This window comes from Parasteatoda tepidariorum, chromosome 2 (genome assembly GCF_982258835.1).
Source record: "Parasteatoda tepidariorum strain Cologne lab strain chromosome 2, Ptep-v5.0, whole genome shotgun sequence".
NCBI lineage: Eukaryota > Metazoa > Arthropoda > Arachnida > Araneae > Theridiidae > Parasteatoda > Parasteatoda tepidariorum.
The window spans coordinates 88,378,272-88,401,311 of NC_141756.1; the positions used below are offsets into that span (position 1 = coordinate 88,378,272).

At 27.6% G+C, this 23,040-nt stretch overlaps 1 protein-coding gene across 1 annotated transcript in view; it reads right to left on the reverse strand.

The window, feature by feature from the left end:
- LOC107457290 (homeobox protein NK7.1) overlaps nucleotides 1-19,212 on the reverse strand; it is a 109,273-nt gene extending 90,061 nt beyond the window's left edge. Inside the window, exon 1 of the mRNA XM_016075428.4 lies at nucleotides 17,970-19,212. Within this exon, the coding sequence (XP_015930914.3) occupies nucleotides 17,970-18,720 (751 nt within the window). The 5' untranslated portion in view covers nucleotides 18,721-19,212. The remainder of the gene's footprint in view (nucleotides 1-17,969) is intronic.
- Between the last annotated feature and the right edge of the window lie 3,828 nt (nucleotides 19,213-23,040).

Sequence of the window (23,040 nt, forward strand, 5' to 3'; positions counted from 1 at the left end):
TTCTTTGAATTCTAAGAGTATTTTGTCCTAATAAAGCAAAGATAAGATTTAAAACAAAATACATCAAAATAAATTTCAGATTCAAAACTGCAACTTTTTACAATTAATTTATTTTAGTACTATTGCATTATGTTTTTTATTGTAAGTCGTTATCGTATTTTATTCAGAATAAATACACTTCAAAATTATTGGGATGATCATAATGACATCAAGTAGACACTCGTTTATTGTTTCGATACACAATTTAAAATATGATCTGCAACGTAGTGCTTTGTTTCTACAATTTCAAGGATATGTTTATGATATTTATGTAATATAGTGTGATCAGTGTGAAAAAGTGCAGCATTATTTATTTGACAGTCCTCAATATTAAGGTACTTCACAATTTTTTAATAAAACATACAAGTGTTACGTTGTTACGAAGATTGCCAACTGTTTTTGTAAAATTATTTATGTTTAGAAAAGTGTTTAGATATAACTCATAAACTAAAAATATCGATTGATTGTTTTATCCGGAAGTACGCTTTGCATATGGAAAGTAAGAAAACTATTTTAACATTTAGCTACTTATAAAATGATTTAATAAATTTTTTACTCAACTTTACATAGTTTGTCTTACTTGAATAACACTGAGAAAAAAGTATGGTTAAAACTACCAATATGTGGTAAAAATTTACAGTGTTTCAGGCTCTATGGGAACACTGAAAAGCACGGTAATTCTTACCAAAGAACTTGGGTAAGGATTTTGGTAAAATTAACAATTATATATGGTTTTATAATGTATGATTAAATTTATAATTATATGATGATGCCATAAAAAATGGCATAAAAGTCATTTATTTGGTTAAATTTTCTTTTTAATTTTGTATTTTTTCACTGAGTGTGGTAATGAGAACTCTAATTTTGAAAACAAGAATTTTCGCTAAATCATTACCATATGAACGGAAAAATTACCAAAAGAATGGGTTAAATACCGTATGTTTTGGTTTTATTTGCCAGAACTATAGTTTTTTCTTACTAAAAATATCATTACCATACAGTACGGTAATTTTACCAGCATTTTTTTTCGTATGAAGATTTGTTAATACCTTTAGAAACCAAATTTGTTATAAATTAGTCTATACGTGAATTTCAAAATAACAATTTCAGCTTAATTCCATTATGAAAAGAAAATGTGAAATTAAACTTCTTTTTCTTTTTCATCATAATACACTCTTAAATTATTGTATCAAATAATAAAATGGTTAAACCACGAACTTATAGTAATAACTAACTACGTTACGAACATTTATAACTACACTGCATCATGCCCCATAAACTGATAATAAGAATTTCCATTCAATGATTATATTTGAGCATTATGAACAGGTTGCAAAACTCGTACTTAATTATGAGATGATTATGATAATTTTACTACACTCATCAAAATGATATAACTACACAATGGACAGATTAAAGTGACTTTACAATGAAATGATTTTAAGAATCGATTTTCCACACTGTAAGCATATGTATTGCAAATTAAAATCCATTTCAATTATCTCAAATTATCTACACTACCTCAAATTATCTAAATAATCTCACACGACATTAAGAACTCGTAAAAATAATATTTCTGCACAATGAACAAATTATAATAACTTTACCATAAAATGATTTTAACAATCAGCATTCCATGCTATGAACTTTTATTTTGCAACTAAGTTCATATTATGGGATGCTCATTTATCTCAAATTATCTAAACTGTCTCAACTTGTCTAAAACGGTTTCTTGTAATTTCTTAGGGAAAATATTTACCCAAACTTTGTACTGGAACATCACATAAGGATATATTTAATTTGGCCCCTTATTGAAACTATGAACTTTTATTTTTCAACTAAGTTCATATTATGGGATGCTCATTTATCTCAAATTGTCTAAACTGTCTCAACTTATCTAAAACGATTTCTAGTAATTTCTTAGGGAAAATATTTACCCCACTTTTTACTGGAACATCACACAAGGATATATTTAATTTGGCCCTTTATTGGCGAGAGTTGGCGATCCACAAAAGGATTACTTCCGAGAACACGCACAGCAAAATCCTTGTGAGCAACCCTGCAAATGGGGGCGAATTGATAGGAAAGAATTGAAGGGCTCTGGGGAGACACGGATGGGGAAATGGCAGGGTAAAAAAGGGGAAAACGAGAGCAGGGCAGAATAAATACTCGAAGACCCTATAGATGTCTGGGATGCTCACCGAATACCAAATAACGTCAAGTGATTTTCTCCACCTTCTAGAAAACTGCCTGCTTTCTTGTTTGCAGAAAAACCGCTTAATGTTTTTTCAAACTGTAACCTTTTTTTTTATTCTTTATTCATTCCATTTATTTTTTTATTTTTTTGCAAAAGCTTTCTTCTGCCAATTTTTTATCATTGTATTACAGCGCTTTAGTAGGAGCAATTTAAGAGCAAAATGTAGTTCGGGGAGAGATAAGGATAAGTCGTGATAAGTTACGGTGAAACGCTTAAAAGGGTTATAAGTTTGGGTGATCTGCAGTTAACAAGTAAATGGTTTTTATAGGTCACCGAAGACCTTTCTGTTTGTTTTTTCATGAGTTTAACGCGTGTGCTACACATTTTTAATACGTAAGTAGCGAATCTTCTTTGGCTCAATTTCCTTTCGCTTTCTTGCGCTGATCTTATTTTAGAGGATGTACTGAATCAACTTGAGTTTTAAGTCTTACATACTCTAACGTATTAAGTGAATTAAAAAAAGATAAGTAAAAGAAAATTTTACTAACAAATTGTTTAGTTTTCAGTTGAGGATATATTAAAAATACATTACAGCAGATGACAAGTAAATGGTTTTTATAGGTCATCGAAGACTTTTTTTTTTCATTTTTTGTTTTTTGATGAGTTTAACGCATGTGCTACACATTTTTAATGTTTTAGTAGCAAGTACTCTTAGGCTCAATTTCCTTTCACTTTCTTGAGTTGATCGAATTTTTGAGAATGTACTGAATGGACTAGAGCTTGAAGTCTTACGTACTCTAACATAATAAATTTATTTAAAAATAAATTTTTATTCATAAATTGTTTAGTTTGCAAGAGAGAATATATTAAAAATATATTACAGCAGATGACAAGTAAATGGTTTTTATAGGTCACCGAAGACCTTTTCTTTTTGTTTTTTATTGAGTTGAAAGCATGTGCTACACATTTTTAATACGTAAGTGGGGAGTATTTTTTGGCTCAATTTCCTTTCACTTTCTCGCGTTGATCTAATTTTTCGTGAATGTACTGAATCAGCTAAAATTTTAAGACTTACGTACACTAATGTAATAAGTTAATTAAAAAGGATAGAAAAATTTCTTAAAATTTATTAAAGAGTCGTGTAGTCTGTAATTGAGGATATATTAAATATATGTATTGCAGCAGCTGATAAGTAAATGGCTTTCATGTGTCAGCGAAGACGTTTCTGTTTATTTTTCCATGAGTTTAACTCGGGTAAGTAAGAACTCAATTTCCTTTCGCTTTCTCGCATTGAAAATGTACTGAATAGACTGGAGTTTTAGATCTTACATACTGCAAAGTAAAAATTTAATTTAAAAATATTCTTTCATTTATTAAAAAAATGTGCAGTTTTTAATTTAGGTAATATTAAAATTATATTACAGCAGCTAATAAATAAATGGTTTTTTAAAGATCACCAGAGACCATTCTGTCTTTTTTTTCTTCTTTTTTTTTTGTTTAACTTGTGTGCTACACATTTTTAATGCGTAAATAGCGCGAGTACTCTTTAACTTAATTTCCCTTCGTTTCCTAGTATTGATCTTATTTTAGAGGATGTACTGAATAGACTATAGAGTTTTAAGTTTAACGAACTCTAATGTAAAAAATTAGCCGCTTAAAATAATTTAAAAAAAAAAAAGGTTTAGAACACACTTAATTTATTAGTTTTTAATTTTAAATTTGGATCAACATATAACATATACTGATTGCGACATTGACAATTCAATGTAAATTATTGCACTAATTTCAAAATAATGTTTTCAATTTATATATATTTTTTTAGTTAGGAATTTTTTTTCTCAAAGCCCACCTAAAGAATGACCTTTCGTCATACAGGTATCTGAAGGGAAGATTTTCTGGCCACTCTTTCCGGGGCACCATATTAGGTAGGCCAACATTGCTTCCACAGTAAAGACAGATAGTACAGTCAAAAAAAGAACATCCAAGCCTTCCCCGGGATTCGAGCCCCGAACCTTTCTGATACAAGGGCAGTTCCCTGACCCCTACGCAGGCTGGTCGACTTGGAATTAGAAATAAAAATTAAATTTCGAAATATGTTCATGTTGTTCCAAGAAATTCATGTATATAGGAAGTGAATTTGCAAATTGAAGCGGATTTTCATGAATTTCATGATTTAATGCAAAAATAAAATTATTGTCTAATTTATCTAGTGTTTCAGACAATACAAAGTAATATTACATTTATGAGGAAGATAATTACAACGGCAAGAATTTAAATATGTATCATAAATTAACTTTAAGTGCAACCCTTTTAGAAAATTAATAATTTTAAAAGTATTTCTTAAGTGCGTTTATGAGAAAATAGTTAATTATTTCTATAAATTCATGCATACTGTAAATTATAATTAAATTAAGATTCATTTAAAAATATTTTTAACTTAACAAACCTTAAAAATTAAAAAAACTTTTTTTTGTTAAGAATTAATCTGATTTTTTCATTGAACGTTCGATAACTAAATTCTGAAGAAAAATTACCAAATTATAATATATTGTTAAAAATATAAATTTAAAGTGTGGTTGTTGTTATTAATGTGTGATGAAAATATTCTTTTTTGTTGTATTAGATGCTCATTTTAATAAAGTAAAGTTAATATAAATTTAATTATAAATCACAATCTATATAATTTCAGATTATTTTTTGGTTGCAATTACTAAGCCACCTTGTTTTTTCATCAATATTAAAAAATAAATTATGATTAAGAATTATGAAAATTTAAAATTACTGTAATGTTCCTAATAAAACAGTTTATTCTTCCGAAAATTTAAAATTTTTTTTTGTTCTTTGGTAATATTTATTTGCCTTTCACTTTATAGGCTAAATTATTACGAATTATATAATTCAGTTTAAATATGTCATAAATGAATTGGAAAAACCGATTCTTTGTAAACTTACAATGTGATTTTTTAGGTTTATAACTGTGAATCTAATGTAAGTGCATTTAAAAGTGTGATCTCTTCCATTTGAAACGAGACATATTTTCCAATTAGTCACTAAAGTTAATTAGTTAAAGGTGTAGTATCTTGTAGTTACAATAAGAAATATGATTTCTTTCATAGCAAGAAAACAAAATTCTGATTAATTTATCTTACTTTATGGTAATGACATTTATGATAAAATAAAAACCCTTAATTCTGGTAATAAAAACCAAAATATACGGTATTTAAACCATTCGTTTGGTTATTATACATAAAAAACCCAATTAAACTAAAAAACGTAATTTTTGAAAGAATTTTTTTTTTCAAATTGTAGTTTATGAATATTTTTTCAGCTATAGCTGAAAAGTTTTATAAAAATTAAAAATAATTTTAAAAACAATTGGTTCTCCATTAAAATGTAATTTTAGTACCTTGTATCACACTACAATGTTTATTTGTAAATTTAATTCTACTTTTAATTGCAAGTTTGTAAAATTGTAGTTTTAGAGCAGCTTTAAATTGAATCATGTATTCGTTCAGCGTGAATCATGCTATCGTGCAATAAAGTAGATGAAAAATGACAACTGTAAGATGATTTAAATTGGTACAGTATAAAGATTGTAATGTTAATGTATATTTTTATTAAATTAATCCATGTATTTTTTCTTAAGTTGAATTAAACTATCATTTAAATAAATTTAGAAAGATCTGATTTTCAAGATAATATGGATGAAATTGGTATCGTATTAAGGTAGCATTTTTAATTAGCTGCTACATTTATCGATGCATTTGTTTAGGTCAAAATTCAAAATAAAGTTAAAAAATGATTAGTTTTTACCATATTATTCTTCAACATGGCACCTATTTAAGTTAAATTAAACTATGTATTTGTTCTTGTTACCCGTTTAATCAAATTTAAAACAAACCCATATTTACCCTAATATAGTTAAATTAAGCAGTATAATAAGTTTGCAGCAGATTTAATTGATATTGTGATTTAAAATAATCCAAAATTTCTTATTTATGCTTTTTAATTTAAAATTTTTTTAATAGTTTAATTCTGACATATTTCTTATAATGTTAACATATTTCATGTAGAAAAATACGAATGCAGTGCTCTTCAATGCTTCAACAAAAGCCTTAAGAAACAATTATTCTAAGTTTTGGTTAGGTTCAGTAAAAATCATTATCTAGGTTTACAAAGCTTTCAAAATCTTAACGGTAGCAAGTGATTTTGATTTCTGCCTGCTCCTAGCCTCTAGAAAAATAACATTTTGTGATTCTTCTTCTCCACTATACAACTCTTACTCAACCTCGATGGACCAATTACAATCAGAATTGCAATGAGAGTGTTCCTTTCCCTTTGGGTTTGACGGTTCGCCCGTGGGAATAGATGGACTTGAAGCGAACAAAAAATTCCAGAAAAAAGAAGGAACAGAAAAAGAATATCTTTCTCTGATTCTTTCTTTGTAATCAGATATCCTCGGTTTTCTTGCAGGGGTAGACTGTATCATCCTACTGTCTTTTTAGGAAGGACTCTCTAAGCTTCTTTCACCTTGCATTGCTGTATGATTGGGAAGAATTGCTGTAAAAGGGGGGGGAGAGCATTAGATGTGGGTAGGGGAAATGTATGGGGAAAAATCTAAGAAAGAGCAGGTGCTTTTTTTTCTCTTATTCTTTCTGGTACTTCCCTCGAATGTTGTTATGGAATAAATCCTAAGTTCGATACAGTTAAGCTCCTAAAGCAAATAGGTTTTTCGCGAGACCATGGTTGTTGTTGGCAACTTGAGATTCGATAAACGTATAAGGATCTTGAACATAATTTATGAAATAGAGCTTGGTATTGGACATTTTTTTTGCTGCCATAAAATGTATGCCTTGTTAAGTTATATATTTATGAAGTTAAATTGTAGCTTAAAATGTTTCCGAAATTGAAACAATTGGTATACGAATATTCTAGTTCATTTCGATAGCATTAAGTTCCGGAAACAAATAGGTTCTTTAACAAAACCATGATTGTTGTTGGCAACTTTAGATTTGATAAACATGTAAGGATCTTGAACATAATTTATGAAATCGAGCTTGGTATTTAATTTTTTTTGCCATAAAATGTAATCTTTGTTAAGTTACATATGGGTTAAGTTTCAATTTAACTTCATAAATGTATATTGTAAAGTGTTTCTAAAATTAAAACAATTAGTATAAAAATAGATTTTAGTTTAGAGTGATAACGTTAAATTAGAAATAAATAAATAAATAGAAACAGGTTTTTCGCAAAACTATGACAGATGTTGGCTACTTGAGAACAATCGTACAGGGATCGCGAACATAATTTAAGAAATAGATATCGATTTTGAATTGTTTTCGTCTATATAGTAAAGTCGTTATTAAATTGGGTGAATGAGGTTATGTTGTATACTAAAATTTTTCTAAAATTCTTCTTTGAGAGCGATATGAAAAATAAGTATGAGTTAAGTTTGAAACTGTTAAGTTCTTAATGCAATGCAAATAGTTTTTTTTTTCTTCACGAAACCATGGTTGTTTCTGGAAACTATAAAGGTAGCGAATATAATTTTTGGAATAATTTACGATTTTCAAAAATTTTTGGCCATAAAATGAAAGTTTTTTTTAAAATTATACATTAATTTAAAGTATTATATTGCTCCTTAGTGTTTCTAGAATCCTTACAATTGTTATAAATATTATGTTTGAGCTAATTTCGGCGGCATTCATCTTCCAAAACAATAGGTTATTTGCCTCCGTCCATTTTTCATTTTTTAGGTGTGGAGAGAGAGAGAGAGAGAAGTTTAGAATTCAATAACAATAGTTACCTAAATTAAAATACAAAATCAAAAAAGTATATTTTCTCTGATTAATCCTAACAAAAAAGATTAATTTCATTTCTTAACCTACTTATTTGATTTTATATCGATGGTGATTTATGAAATTTTGCTTATTTTTCTGAAATATTAACAGTGATAGGACTTTATCAGTTCATAATAATAGAAAGATTTTTAGCCTTAATACCAATCCACCATTCCCTTTCACCAAAGTCGCCCATAGAGCTAAAACGCAAATACACTATAAAAAATTACGGTACATTTTACCTCAAAATAAGTTTTTTACAAGTTGTGAAACAATAAAATATGATGTGGTGTAATTTTTACGGTAATAATTACCGTACATAACTAAATCACTGTAATTAAATATTACTGTATAAACTACGGTGTGATACTTTACGATAAAAATGGATTTAACGGATGATACACCGAAAGTGCCGGTACTTTAGACTGTAAGAATGGGATTTGTTTACAATGTATGCTTGAATACTGGTAGATAATGCCTACCAGTGTTCAAGCATACATTGTAAACATATACATAATACATTGTAAACATATACATAATACATTGTAAACATATACATAATACATTGTAAACATATACATTGCAAGCATATACATTGTAATGTATACATTGTAAACATATACATTGTAATGCATACATTGTAAACATATACATTGTATACATATAAAATTTACTAATCTAATAAATAGTAAATTTTAGAAAATTCTTATATTTATTTAAAAATGACCTTTAAGCAAACAAGTTTAAGGTACTTAGATTTATTCTAACCAACTTATTCGGTAGTCTATTCCTAATTATAGGCAAGTTAGATTTGTCCTTCCAAAAGTGTTAAAATGCTAAAGTAACAATATCCAAAATATTAATAGACTTTTTATATTTAGTTATAATTGTAACAAATCGTTAGTAGCAAAAATAAAAATCAGAAATAAAATTCAGTTTGAAGTTTGTTCTATTTCCTAGCAATCATAAGTACCCCAAAAAACTATTATTAACACAAGAAAAGAAGAATCATTGGCTAAGAGTTACTCGATACTATTCTTTCTTCTATACCGAGTTTTCTAAGGATTCCTGTTCGAGAAACTTGATCACCGATAAGACTTCTTCGAATTTTTCGTTGGTAGAAACTTTCTGGGAAATGTACAGGTAGGAAAACATTTAATCCTAAACAGTGTTTCTTAGTAAATGTCGAATAAAATAAGATTTATATGTAAAAAGGGTACTTATGTAAACAATTGAAAAAGAATAAATAAATGCATAAATTAAATATAGGCACAACGTTTAAGGATTCATATTTTTCATTTTATTTTTATCTGATTTTACTTGCTTATTTTTTTTTAATTCTTAAGATATTGTTAAATAATTTAATTGAATTTTAAGCATTTGTGTGAGAAAATATAGAGAATGTTTTAATCAATTTTATCTTAAACTATAAGGATATCAGATTTTTTAAAATCTGCGCTGAGATTAAAAAATCTGGTAAAATAACCGTGCTGTATAGTAAGGACATTTCTGGTAAAAACAAACCATAATTCAGATTAGTAAAATCAAAATAAACGATATTTAAATTAAACATTGAGTAATTTTTCCCTTCATATTCTAACCGTTTACCGGAAATTATAGTTTTCAAAATTATAGTTCTAATTACAACACATTTAGTAAAAAACACAAACCTGAAAAGTAAATTATTCCGAATAAATAGTTATTTTGATATGCTAAGATATCATGACAAAATTACCGAATTTTACCACATTTACAAAGTTTTATTGCATATTATATAGTCAGATATTATTGTCAATTTTACCAAAATCATTACTAAAGCACTTCGGTAAAAATCACTGAGCTTTTGGTGAAACCATAGAGTCAGAAACACGGTAAATTTTACCATTTTCGGGAAGTTTTGACTACATTTTTTTCTCAGTGTAAAACGATTCAAGTTAAACCATAGTATAGTATATTATAGTATAAAAAAGAATACTTTGCTCAAAAATAAATCAACACTTTACTCCTCCCTAAAGTTGCAATATATTTGCACGATATTGTTTATTATGTTTTAATATTGTTAATAGCAAATTGTTGCAATTATTCGCTACAGTTTATTCTGTTTTTCAAAAGGATTAAACGATAATTGATTCGAGCGGGAGAACCGACATTTGTTTCTTTAAAAATTCCAGGTGAATTTATTTTTAAAGTAGCGGGTGCAGGAAGTGAAGGAGAGAGAGAGAGGGAGCTCATCCAATTTTATGATCAAGTATGACTTATATCTAAATCACCTACACCACTTATATATGACTTATATCGATTATGGATTATATATAAATTGAAATACAATTTATTGTTAGGTTTTACTTCTCAAATTTAATATTTTTATAAAAAATTCATCTTGATTTCTGATAGATAATTCCTCAGCCAATATAACCTGAAATAAACCGCTCGGATATATTGTCTACTACCATGTTAGTTATTTAAAAATAGTTTACGTAGCTACTGCGGCGCTGAAAAATATACTTTATAGACTTTTTTAATTAATTCTTTGATTAAACCATTGTGCAGTTTTTTATTTCTTTTTTTAACTAAACGCTTGCTTTTTGATTTTTTTAAATGAATAATTAATTGATGATTAGTTGAGTTGATGAATTAATTTTCTTAGAAACCATTTATTTAATTATAGTAATACTTAAATTTTTGCTTTAAAGCATCAACATCGAAACATTTTAAAAAATACATAAAAGGCTTCGTAATTAGTTAAAAAATACACTTTTTCAGTTAAAGTTTTCCTAAATAATTCAAACGAATTATTAGGTAATTTTTAAAAAAAAATTGAACCAGTTTCTAGGAGTATAGTAGAGATCTTTATTTTATTTGAATTGAATTAATGACTATTTAGCTACTTTCTTAAAGTAATGAACTATTGTTTTATTTTTCAACAACTCTTTGTTAAGAGATAAAGATAATCTTGATAACAGTTAAATGTAACCTTAGTAATAGAAAAAAATATGGTTCAGAAGTTTGGCTCTTAAAGGAATTATTAAAGGCTCTCACGTTTAAAGCAATGAATATTTTCTTAAAAAGAAAGGAAAAGAAATTATGTGATTTCACTTATCGAGTGAAAGGAGAAATAACATAATGTCCATAAAATATTATAATTAGGACCATATACTATAGTATGAGTCGTAACACCAGAGTTGAAGCCATTGATTTGAAGCGTTTACTATTAAGCACACCTAACGAAACTGGCTAAATTGCAAAAATTAATAAATTGAAGGTTCAGCATGATGAAAAAGTTTTTTTAATTAAATTCGTCACAACATTTTAATCTGTAGTAACCCCTTTTAAAAAAATGTAATCAGTAAAGCATTCCTTCCGGTGTTTAAAAAAATCTCACCAATAAAGCATCCGCTGAGCAGATTGATTTTTTTTATCAATCTCTTATGTAAAAGATTTTAAAAATTTTTACGCATTTGAGAATTATACTCTGTTAAATTCTCAAATTCAAATTTTCCTGTTACTATAAAGTTTAAAGTTCATATTGATTTAGAGTAAACAGCAACACTACACAGTGTACTTTATAAAACATTAAGTTTAAAGAATATAAGTCAAATTTCTACAAGGAGAAAAAAATTAGTAAAATTACCGGGTATTGACTTTTCTGATAAAAAAAACCCCCATTAATTAGATTTTAATTAATAAAACCAAAATATACGGTATTTAAACCATTCATTTGGTAAATTTTCCTCTCATATGGTAATTATTTACACGAAATTACGGTTTTTCAAAACCATTGTGTTTTTATTGTCACACATTAGTAAAAAATTACAAAACTGAAAAGTAAATTTAACGAAATAAATGGTTTTTATGCCATATTCAAAGATATCAAGTAAAAATACTTCATTTTGATATAATTTATAACTTTTATCCAATTTTATAAAATCGTATTTTATTGTTAATTTTACCAAATCCATTACCAAACCACTTCGATAAAAATTATTGTTTTTTGGTGTTCCCATAGAAATACGGTATATTTTTTTCATATTTTGGTAGTTTTGACCAAATTTTTGTTTCTTAGGATACAATTGCAAATTTATTTATATAACTGAAAGAATTGATTAATTGAATAATACCACGATAAAAAGTAGCAATCAAAATGCTCATTTTATAATTCTTTCAAAACATAATATCCACGTTTAATCATTACTTTATATTATTTTCAGAAATAAATTTATTTTCTGGAGACCTCTACTTATTTATCAAAAGTATCATCGCAATTCGTTACAGTTGAACGACTTACTGATAGCTTTTTCCGATTTCATTCTAGACTAAACATATCGGCAAAAAAATAAAAATAGTAAATACATTCTAGAAAGCATTTCTCTAGAAGTTGGTATTTGAATTCGTTCTCTTCACATTTAGCAATGATAAAACTTTTAAAGAAAAATTTACTCTCCATCGTTTATACTTTTTTTATTCTCAGAAAAACCTTTCGTGGAACCTTTTTGAAGATGAATAAATAACTGACCGAGAAATTTAAGATACTAAGATTTATCTTTTATATCAGTTAAATAACATTGAATTACTAAGAGATATGTTTTGTAGAATGAACAAAATTCGAAACTGGGAAAACAAGCTCTTCTCTCTCTCTCTCCATATATATATATATATATATATATATATATATATATATATATATATATATATATATATATATATATATATATATATATATATATATATATATATATATATATATATATATATATATATATATATATATATATATATGGTTATGACATATATGGTTTTATCAACACAATATTAGAAAGCACTAATTTTTGGAATGTAATCGTGTGAGATGGATGACAAGGTTTTATCTTTTCCTTATTTCATTTTCCTTAAAAAAGAAAAAAAAAGTAATTTCACTCATTGAGTGAGAGGAAAAACATAATTACCATATAAGGCTATCATTTTGACCATATACTATAAATACCATTAATAATGTAAACAATACATTTTTTAAAAAAAAAATTAAACATTTGATAACTTTTTATTTTCTTTAAATTTGAATAAAATTTCCATTTTTGTTTGTTTTTTTGTCTTTTTCTTGTGTGAAAGAAGAAACTGAAAGATATCAACGATCTCCAAACTAGCAATGGAAATTAATTCAGTAAAACCAATTTTAAAAACACTTAATCAGCACAAAGAGGTTATATTTTTCAAAGGAGCTATCAGCTTTATCTGTTTTCTGTCAAATAAAAAAATAGCAAATAAGATAGTACCACACTAAAACTATCTGCGTACAAAATTGTTAATAGTTTCTAGATATTATATGTTAATTTTTGCATACTGATAGTATCACTTGGTTGAACATTGTATGTGAATTAGAGCAATCTGTAGCCACAAGTGAACTCCGTTTTTCCGGCAAGTAGAAGATGGCGTTAGAAATGGCGGAAAATTTAAATTTAAGACTTTTTTACTACTTAAAAGCATGTAGTATTTTTCATTGACCTATCACAACTAAATCTAATAATTTGAGCAAATAAAATTTTTGCTAGGTTAATGAGTGCCTATCAGGTACATTTTTCGTAGCTGATAGAATACAAGAAAGTTATACGTGTACTATTGACTGCCTTTCGAACAGCCTAACAAGATTGTGATCTAACTTGAAATCTGATTTTGCCATAAAACATCGATATTCGCATCATAAACATTGAAGTTAGTGTTTATTATTTTTATTATTTTGAAATTAATATTATTATAATATTATGAAGTGTTTTAACTGTACTAGAACAGTAAACATTTTGCAAATTGTTCTTTTAAAAAAATTAAATATAATCTATTTAAATATAGAATTAGTAATACCAGTCTCTACAATATTTTGATATTAAAATTAGAGTTCGTTATAAATAAGTTCATAGTTAAAAATCTGAATTGAAAATAATTCTATTCAATTAATATAACATCTTAACCTCCTCTTAGTCACGAACTAAAATTAAAGGTAACAGCAACTTCGTGATCCAAGAGCCCATTTGAAACTAACTTTTTTTTATTTATTGTTTTTTATTCCCTAAAGCGCAACGAAAGCTGGAGTTCCTAAATTAAAGAAAGACAGATTAGAAATAATAAAATGAATATATATATATATATATATATATATATATATATATATATATATATATATATATATATATATATATATGAAAAATCTACCTTAAAAATGTCATTATCATATTGTACAGTAACTTTGCCAGAATATTTTTCTCCGCGAGGTGCAAGCGGAGAAGCATTAATTGAAACTATGGGAAGTTGAATGATAAACCACATTTTCAAGTTGTTTAGGACAGTGGTTTTGATGAAGAACACAATAATTCCACTGTTGGGAATAAAATGCTTCTGTGTATTGTACTCTTATCTAGAAGAAATGTCTTTAACTTTTAAATTATTTCTTTAGAAACAATTTCAAAGAGCAGTTTGACGTGAAAATTTTACATTCTGAAACAATTTGCTGCAAGCTTTCTATCTACATTTGATTATAAAAGTCTTGACTTTAGTCATCAGGTGAATTCCGAAACAAAATGACATTTTGTCACTTAAGGGCTTTCGAGACACACTTATGAAACTTCTTTAAAAAATTTAAGTATTTTATTTAAATTGTTTAAGTTGTCAAGTCATATGATGAGTATATTAAAAATATTTACGACTGTATTACGGCACATTTTATAAAATTAAAACTTCTGAAAAAAAGTGATTTTTTTTTTAAAGTTTTCAGCTATAACTGAAACTACTATGCTTGAATAAACTATTAATAAGCTTGAATAAGTATTTTGTATAAGAATATTCTTACTTTAGTTCGTCATTCAAGTTTTTTCGAACTCATTCATCAGAATTTTTTTGATCTATATATTTTTTTAAATATTTAATTTATAACTTGTAACATTTTTATTATTATATACATTTTTCTTGCATATTTCACAAGCAAATTATGTTGGTCTTTCAGAATGTACTTCACGCTAAGTCTGACGCATGAGAAAAAGATAAGTTGTATGACCTTTGTATAAACACAACAAATTCTCATGTGGAAATGGGAAGGATTTTAAATCATTACTTTTTTAATAATTTGAAAAATTTGAAAAATGCTGTGATTGATCCTTAACACGAACCTAACACCCTTCCTTCCTCGAACAAGCAACTAACCATCTGGATCATGTCTTCTGAGAATGAGAGGGAACAGAAAACCTTAATAACATAATTTAAAAGAGGAAAAAGAAACTGAAAATAGTTTGCTTCTTAATCACTTGATTTTACTTATGATTTTAGTAATTTTTGGCTAAGATTTTTTAAAATCAATTTTCGAAAAATTGGTTCTTCAAAAAAAAAAATTTGTAAAACGTTATCTATATTTTAAATCAAAGCTGAAATTTTAGTAAATCTCCTTCATAGAAATGTTTACAAGTAAGCAATATTAAAAATTCGGTTCTGTACTCAAACAAATTGAATTACTCGTGACAGTTTTAAATTATGTTTGCTTTAAATTAATGAATTCAGAACTACTTTTATAAGACCTGAAATGAAAGAAACATTTGATAAGGAATGCTTACAGATTGAGGAGGAAAAAAATATTATGAATGGTAGCATTGTTTTTCGTGACTGTAGATGTAGAAATTGGTGCTCATTAAATAGTTAAGTTTTATTTTAAATGAAGGAAGAAGAGAAAAATAACTTAGTTAATAATAAAAACATTTTGTACTTTACCTTTTAAATGGTTTTAGCAACAATAATTTTAAATCTGTCTTCAATTAGTGAATAAAAAATTATTGTATCATTCACTTTTATTAATATGTTAAGTGCGTAAAACATGTTAATATACTGCAGCCTTAGTAAAGCGTATTGGGTAGAAAGATGTTATATTTCAAATTAATATTTCTTACACTTGACTATAGTGTACTGGGATATCATTCAACTAGTTTTCACATAACCCTTTATTAAACTAAACTAAACTCAGTGGCGCGACAGCCCATGGAGGGTCAAGGCCTACTGTGCCCATCTCAGTTTAACCCTTTATTAAGGTTGCTCAAAATATGCATGCTATTGTGGTTAAAAATCAATAAGCCTTTTTTTAATACATTGAAAGTAATATTCGAATATTCTTTTTGACATTAAAAGAATTTTTTAATGTTTATGGAATTAATTTTTATGGTTCTTATAATCAGAGAATTTACTTGTATACTTTTACTTGACTAGAAAAAATCTTCTTCTTATTAACATAAAATTTGTATTGTGAGAAAAAAATACATACAGTGCCATGCTTAAGCGGAGGACTTTTTGGAACATTTTAAGAGTTAATTAAGTTAGGAATTTGCTTACAGATGGATCTACCCAGATAGCAATTAAATACATAGCAATATTTACTTTAAAAAAATATTATTAGAATAAATAACAAAGTATCGTGAATAAATTTTAAGACGATTTAAGCAGACATCTTGGGGTTACAGCCTAGATGTCGTCAGTTTTCACATTAAGGCAATTCTTTTTAATTTACCGACACATGTCTTTCACTTATCTTTAAAGGGATCTTTATCATTAACTGGAATAGATGGTTTATTAAGTGCAGAACTTAATAAAAAAATTTTACTTCCACTATTTCCGGAATTTTTTGAATTTCCATATTTGAAAATAAAAACCCCTCAACGTTCTTTTTGCATACTGGTGGGTTCATATTTGAAAATACGTAGCAATATTTTAAAATATGCTACATTGCTTCATAAATAGAGCCCTTTTTAATATCATAAAGTCTTTTTTATTAAAATATTTATGAAAATTATATCTTCAAAAAATGTAATTTTTCAGTTCTGGGAAGTCATAAGAATCTGAAGTTACCATTTAAGTTACAAATATGTATAAAAATTTCCAATCGATTAAATGATTCTCTGTCAATTACACGTTCACAATCAATTACACGTTGTCAATTACAGAGAAACAAATTTTTGTTTCTTACTTCAACAATACTTCGTTTCATAAAGCTTATAAATCAACTTACTTTTTGATATATATTGGCTTCAGAGATATGTTAGTCCAAAAACCATGCTTCTTAAAGTCAATGTTTAGTATTTTATTGTTCAGTCAACCTTAGACAGTTAAACTTTAATGAATGTTGCTTTGTAACTAATCACTTAATTCCTAAACTATCAGTTAAAAAAATTTCTCTCTATATATTTTTAAATGTGGCAAAGATGCTTCGCTTAAGGAAAATAATTTTAAAATTCCATAAAAGTAAGAAAAAAATTGAAAACGTTTAATTTTAGAGACAATTTGAACTTTTCGAATCAGTAAAAAGTAGGCAGTTCATAAGATTAATGTTTAGTTACCTAGGGCTAACGATCAACTATTGAAAACGAAAACAAAATTTTTAAGACCGAATCTGAATAAATTCAAAACATTTTTAGACCGTAATTTGATGTTTAGTTAACCTTTTAACTTTTGAATCTGTTTTCCCCCCTAAAAAAACGGTTATTGTTTGTCTTTGCAATAGAAAAACTCTATTTAAAATTTGACATGAAAACGAACGTAACATTAGACATAATGACAATTGATTATAAAGATTTGAACAAATCTGCCGATAACTATTTATTTGTTTATTTTATTACCATTTTGAATAAAATACCCATGAATCCAGACAGTTTATAATTTACAGACAGTTTATAACTTACGCTTCCAAGTTAGGTTGTAAACAAGATTCGAAATTAAGTCATAAATATTTATGCTTAATCTCCGATGGAAAAAAAAATAATATGCTGTACGACACAAAACTCCCATTAACCCTTTTAAATATAGGCAGAAACATTAAGCATTAAATGCATCAGCAAAAAAAAGGAAGGAAAAAAAAAAAACGAAGAAAGACTTACCTTTGACAGGTTGTCCTGGCGTCCCATCTGTGATTGTCATAGTGTTCGTGATGACAGTATTTGGTACTGTTCCTGCCATATCTTTATGACAGACATTAGCAGTTGCGTTTTCACCTGTCCTAGCTATAGGTCTCACACACAAGGTTCCATTTACAGGTGACCTTATTGGATTGCAATTGGATGGCGTGCCTGACTTTTGTGTCATTTCAAGCCTTAGCTTGCACACCACATTTGGAATGACAATAGAATCTGGTGTCATCGCACCGTTTGGTAGGGAGGCGCACTCATATTCTCCATTACCACCAGCTGGTGAACAAGAGTTTGATATATTTGTAGGGGTGTACGATTTCTTACTCTCTGGGCATGACAAGTTTAACGGTTGTTCCACCGTGGATCGAGACTCTTGGTGGAGGTGTATCAAAGGCTGTTTTGGCACACAGTTACCATTCATCAATGGAGTAGTTTCTTGAGAAGGTGGAGGACTCATCGTCATGGAGCAGTAATGATTGTTAACTATTTCTGGAGATATTCTTTCACGAAAACCAAGAATATCTGCTATGAAATGCGGCGTAGGATGTCTTGGCGGTTTGGCATAAACGTGAGGGTGCCATGTTCTGACTGTTGTAACTGGGGGTAATTGACCAGGAGGTGAAGCCAACTGCTGAGAGTGCAGTTGATGATGGTTGTGAAACGGTGAAGAGGAATCTGACCCACAGCCATTGGCTTGGTGCATCATGTAATATTCTTGCATTTGAAAGAGGTTGTTGACCAGATTTTAAACAAATTTTACGTTCTTAGCTGTAAGAATTCTATATACTCATGTAGAATGGTATCTTATCATTATCATATGCCATCATATGAAGAGATTAATTAAAACCCTTCATGTCTCTTTAAATGTTCCAACAGTTTAGGTATTATCGTGTTTTCATTATTCAATCTGATTTAATAAATTCGCAAAATAAATTATCTTTTTTTTGTTTATTTCCACTGTATTTTAAAACCGATACTATCCTCAAAATACTAATGGTACTATGTTTCAAAATATAACAAGATGACAAATTTAATAGCTAAATCCATTTATATCACGACGCATTAATGGAGGTATAACTAAACATCAACAATTCGTCACGCACCAAAACCTACTGGAGCTTGTCAATGGCGAAAAGCGTTTTCATTAAGAGCAGCCTTCGAGATATGTCTGTTGTTTCCGAAACCTCTGACGCAACTGATGAAGAACACGAGGAGCTTGCTTTGGAATCGTAAAAAGGGAGAGGGATGGGCATGGATAGGGGGCGCGGAGGTGGAGTTCCCTGAGTGTGGGGGGATATTTCGGGGGGAAGCAATAATCCTCGCGCCCAATCAATAGAGAGGGGCAGGTTTCTGGCAAGATACTTCGGGAAAATGTCTTAATTTAAATGCGCGGCAATTAATACTGAATCACTTGATACCACAAAACTTGAGTGAGCATCATTTCAAATCAAAATATAGCTATTTGTATATTGGTGAGGGGGTATGATTTTAAAATAAAGTTTTGTTTTGGCGGTAGTTTAGGCGATTTCCTGCCAAATTGTGGAAGGGGAGTTCGGTAGTATCATTTGACGTATTATCGATAACTCTTCCGGAGAAGTTATGGAGAATGAGGGATGAAAAAACGTTATATCCGTTGGAACACGGTTCTGCGATGGAAGGAGATGTTTTTCCTTTTGAGAATTACACCGACGTATCAACTGGAGTTGCCAGATAAAAAGAAGGATGGAAATAAGTCTATCAGGGAGTTGAGGGAATAAATTGTCTTGCGAAAAGCGAGTCGTATAAGTTAAATCTAAAATGCTTTCATTTGGGATTTTAAGTACGGAGAGCTAATTATTATTGTACTTGGTCGATAAGAAAAATGATAATCTGGTTTGATTTTCAGTTTGAATTGTTTGAAAGTTTATGAAACAAAGATGTATATTAGTAATCATTATACTTATAGGATGTTTTCCTTAAATAAAGTACATAAAAAAATCTTTCTAAGTACGAACTTTCTTTTTTGTTGAAATATTACCTATGAAATTAAAAGTTAATCTACACTGTAAAAAATTCCGAATCTAATTACGGTAAAATCCCCTTTGACCGTAAATTTCCTTTCACAGGACCATGTTACGGAACAAAAAAACTAAAATATATCATAATTTTTACAGTAAGATCACTAAATCAAACTAAATAAATATTAATTTTAAAATTACGGTATATATATATATATATATATATATATATATATATATATATATATATATATATATATATATATATATATATATATATATATATATATATATATATATATATATATATATATATATATATATATATATATATATATAAAATTTATGGTGTTGTTGAACAAGGAATGGAGTAATTTGATTTATTCTTTCGACATTCGTTTTTTAAATTTAAAAGATTATTTGGGTTTTTATGTTTCCGATTAAAACTCATATAATTAAAACTCATCATCATATTGCAATTTTTTATGTTATGTTTTTATGTTATCATTTCAGTGAGTATGATTATGTGTGCAAATAGGAAAACCTATTTAACACGCATATTATTAGTCACTAAAAACTTGAATGCGATCTAATACTTTAATAATTACTTAAAGTTGAAAAGTATTATCATTAATTACTTAATAGCAATAGATTTCAACATAAGAATAGTCAACTATTTATCCAAAGATAATTAAAAATCATCATTTGTTGCCAAAATTCGTATCACACTGAATTTGGTTAGCTTGGTTGTGGGCTTTTGAAAATCAGTTATTGTGTAGTCACATACTGAATTATAATTTTTTTAAATTCTTTTGAATGATCTTTCATTTGTATGTCTTCTTTAGCTTTTCATTAATTTTATTGGAGTAATACTCTCCTATTTTTAATGATTTTAGTTTTTTAGGGTATCTTAAGCATTTTAGTATTAATTTTCAACATCTTAATGTTTATTCCTTACATAAAATCGTACCAGTGGGAAAATCTTTGAAGATAGAGTAAAAATATTAAAGAAAGGTTGTGGATTATATATGGAAAATATTAAAGCTATTTATTGTGGATTTTTTTAATCAACCACAAACTTCTTTCGATATAGAATAAGGAATCATTTGCAACAATTAAAATAAGAATCAGGAATTATATTAAAAATAAAATTGAGAATTATAATAAAAAAAGCAAAAAAAAAAAAAAAAAAATTAGCAATTTATAAATGCAAATCAAAATCTTTCAAAGCAATTTTTCAAACTTAATGCCTGTCATTTATAGAAAATCCTAAAAAGAAACAGTAAAAAAGTTTATTCTTTTTCCTTATAAAGGTTCATAAATAACTGTATTTTATAATACTAATTTTAAAAGTGAAAATTTCTGGCTAAATGTTCGACTAATACAGTATATATATTTTTAAGAGCGGCAAGAAAAATATATCTGAACGTTGTGATTTAGGGATGAAAAAAAAAAGGTTTAAAATAAAAAAATACGTAATAAAGTTAAAAATTGTAAAAGCAAAATCTTTTGAAGTGACGATGAAAAAAACTGCGGCAATTGACTAAGTTAAAATCCTTTATTTCATTGGCTTTTATTTTACAATGTGTTTATATCATTTATATGAAGAAAATATTTGTGTAAAATTTCTAACAAAATGCATGAAATGGTAAAGGTGATGCTACAAAGTATTAATTACTTAATTGTAATAGGAATAAAAATTCCAAGTTTGACAACATGTAGGAACAATGCACATTATTGATAACAATGTATATCAAATACTAAAATATCTCAACAAAGAAATTAATGACTTTAACTATAGAATACTATTAAATTGACATCATTATCGATCACATAACATATCAAAAATATATAATCGCAAACACACGATGATGATTGAATATGATATTGTGAGATTTGATAAGTTTTAATTGGTCAACAAAATTATTGACCAATGTAAAAATAATATTAATCAGTTAAATGGGAGAATATCACGATGTATTGTTAAATGTTATTATTTTCTGACAATGCATAGCAATTTTAATATTTTGCACTTTTTGGTTATACCAGTGTTTCTGTTGGCGTATACTCAGAAAAATGGTTCATTTAAGCTCATTATATCAAATATTGCTGTGTGAAAAAATCTCCCTCACATTTATCATATTCCATGTATACCAGATACCCTTTTCCTATTTCTGAAGAATTATACGACTAAATTATACGAAATAGGAGCAGCTACAAGCTTTGGAAATGGTTTGTCTTTTTTGCAGTGTTCTTTTTTCACGTAGTAGTACTTTTGGCTTTGTAAGTAAAATAAGAAAAGAATGAAACAGCAGACTGCTTATTATAGATTATTTCACTATAAAAGTAAATAATACCTCGTACTTTTCTTTAGTTATTCATTTAAAAAAAAATATTGTTCACTTATTACCTATAGGCGAAATAGGTCTTGTTTTGGGTTTGATGGCTTGCGCTCTTTATTTGGACGTTATCACACTTTTCAACTGTGTCTAAGAGTAGTAGTAAATAGTTCGCAGGCGTCGTCATTGCATGCGTTGCTGTGGCAACCGCTGCTGTTTGATAATTTTTTTTTAGAATTCTCTTATTCTTTTTATTTTCATCCGCAGTCATTCTTAATGTATTTACATAATAATAATTTTTATATTCTTTTTATTATTAACTTATAATTACTCTCTTGATGGTGATTTTAATGTAAATATGAATACTGAGGAATGAAAAGTATTTTGTGACATCTTGAAACACGTATACAGTCAGGATTTAGAAACCAATCAGACGACAAACATTAATTGAGACAGATTTTGCTACCCATGATTTGAAATGTTGTGACGTTTATCGGAGTCAAACCAGAAAAAAAGCCTTTAAACCAGTAGGTAACCAGTGATGCAATCAAAAAAAATTTTTTTACTTATTTTTTGTAACTTTTTTTTTTGCTTTTAAAATTTTGAAGAGAAGCAAAATACTTTAATTGGGTAAGTTAAAAATTTCAAAATATTTAGCACCATAAAAAATTAAAAAAAAAAAAAAAGGAAAACGTAAATAAGCTA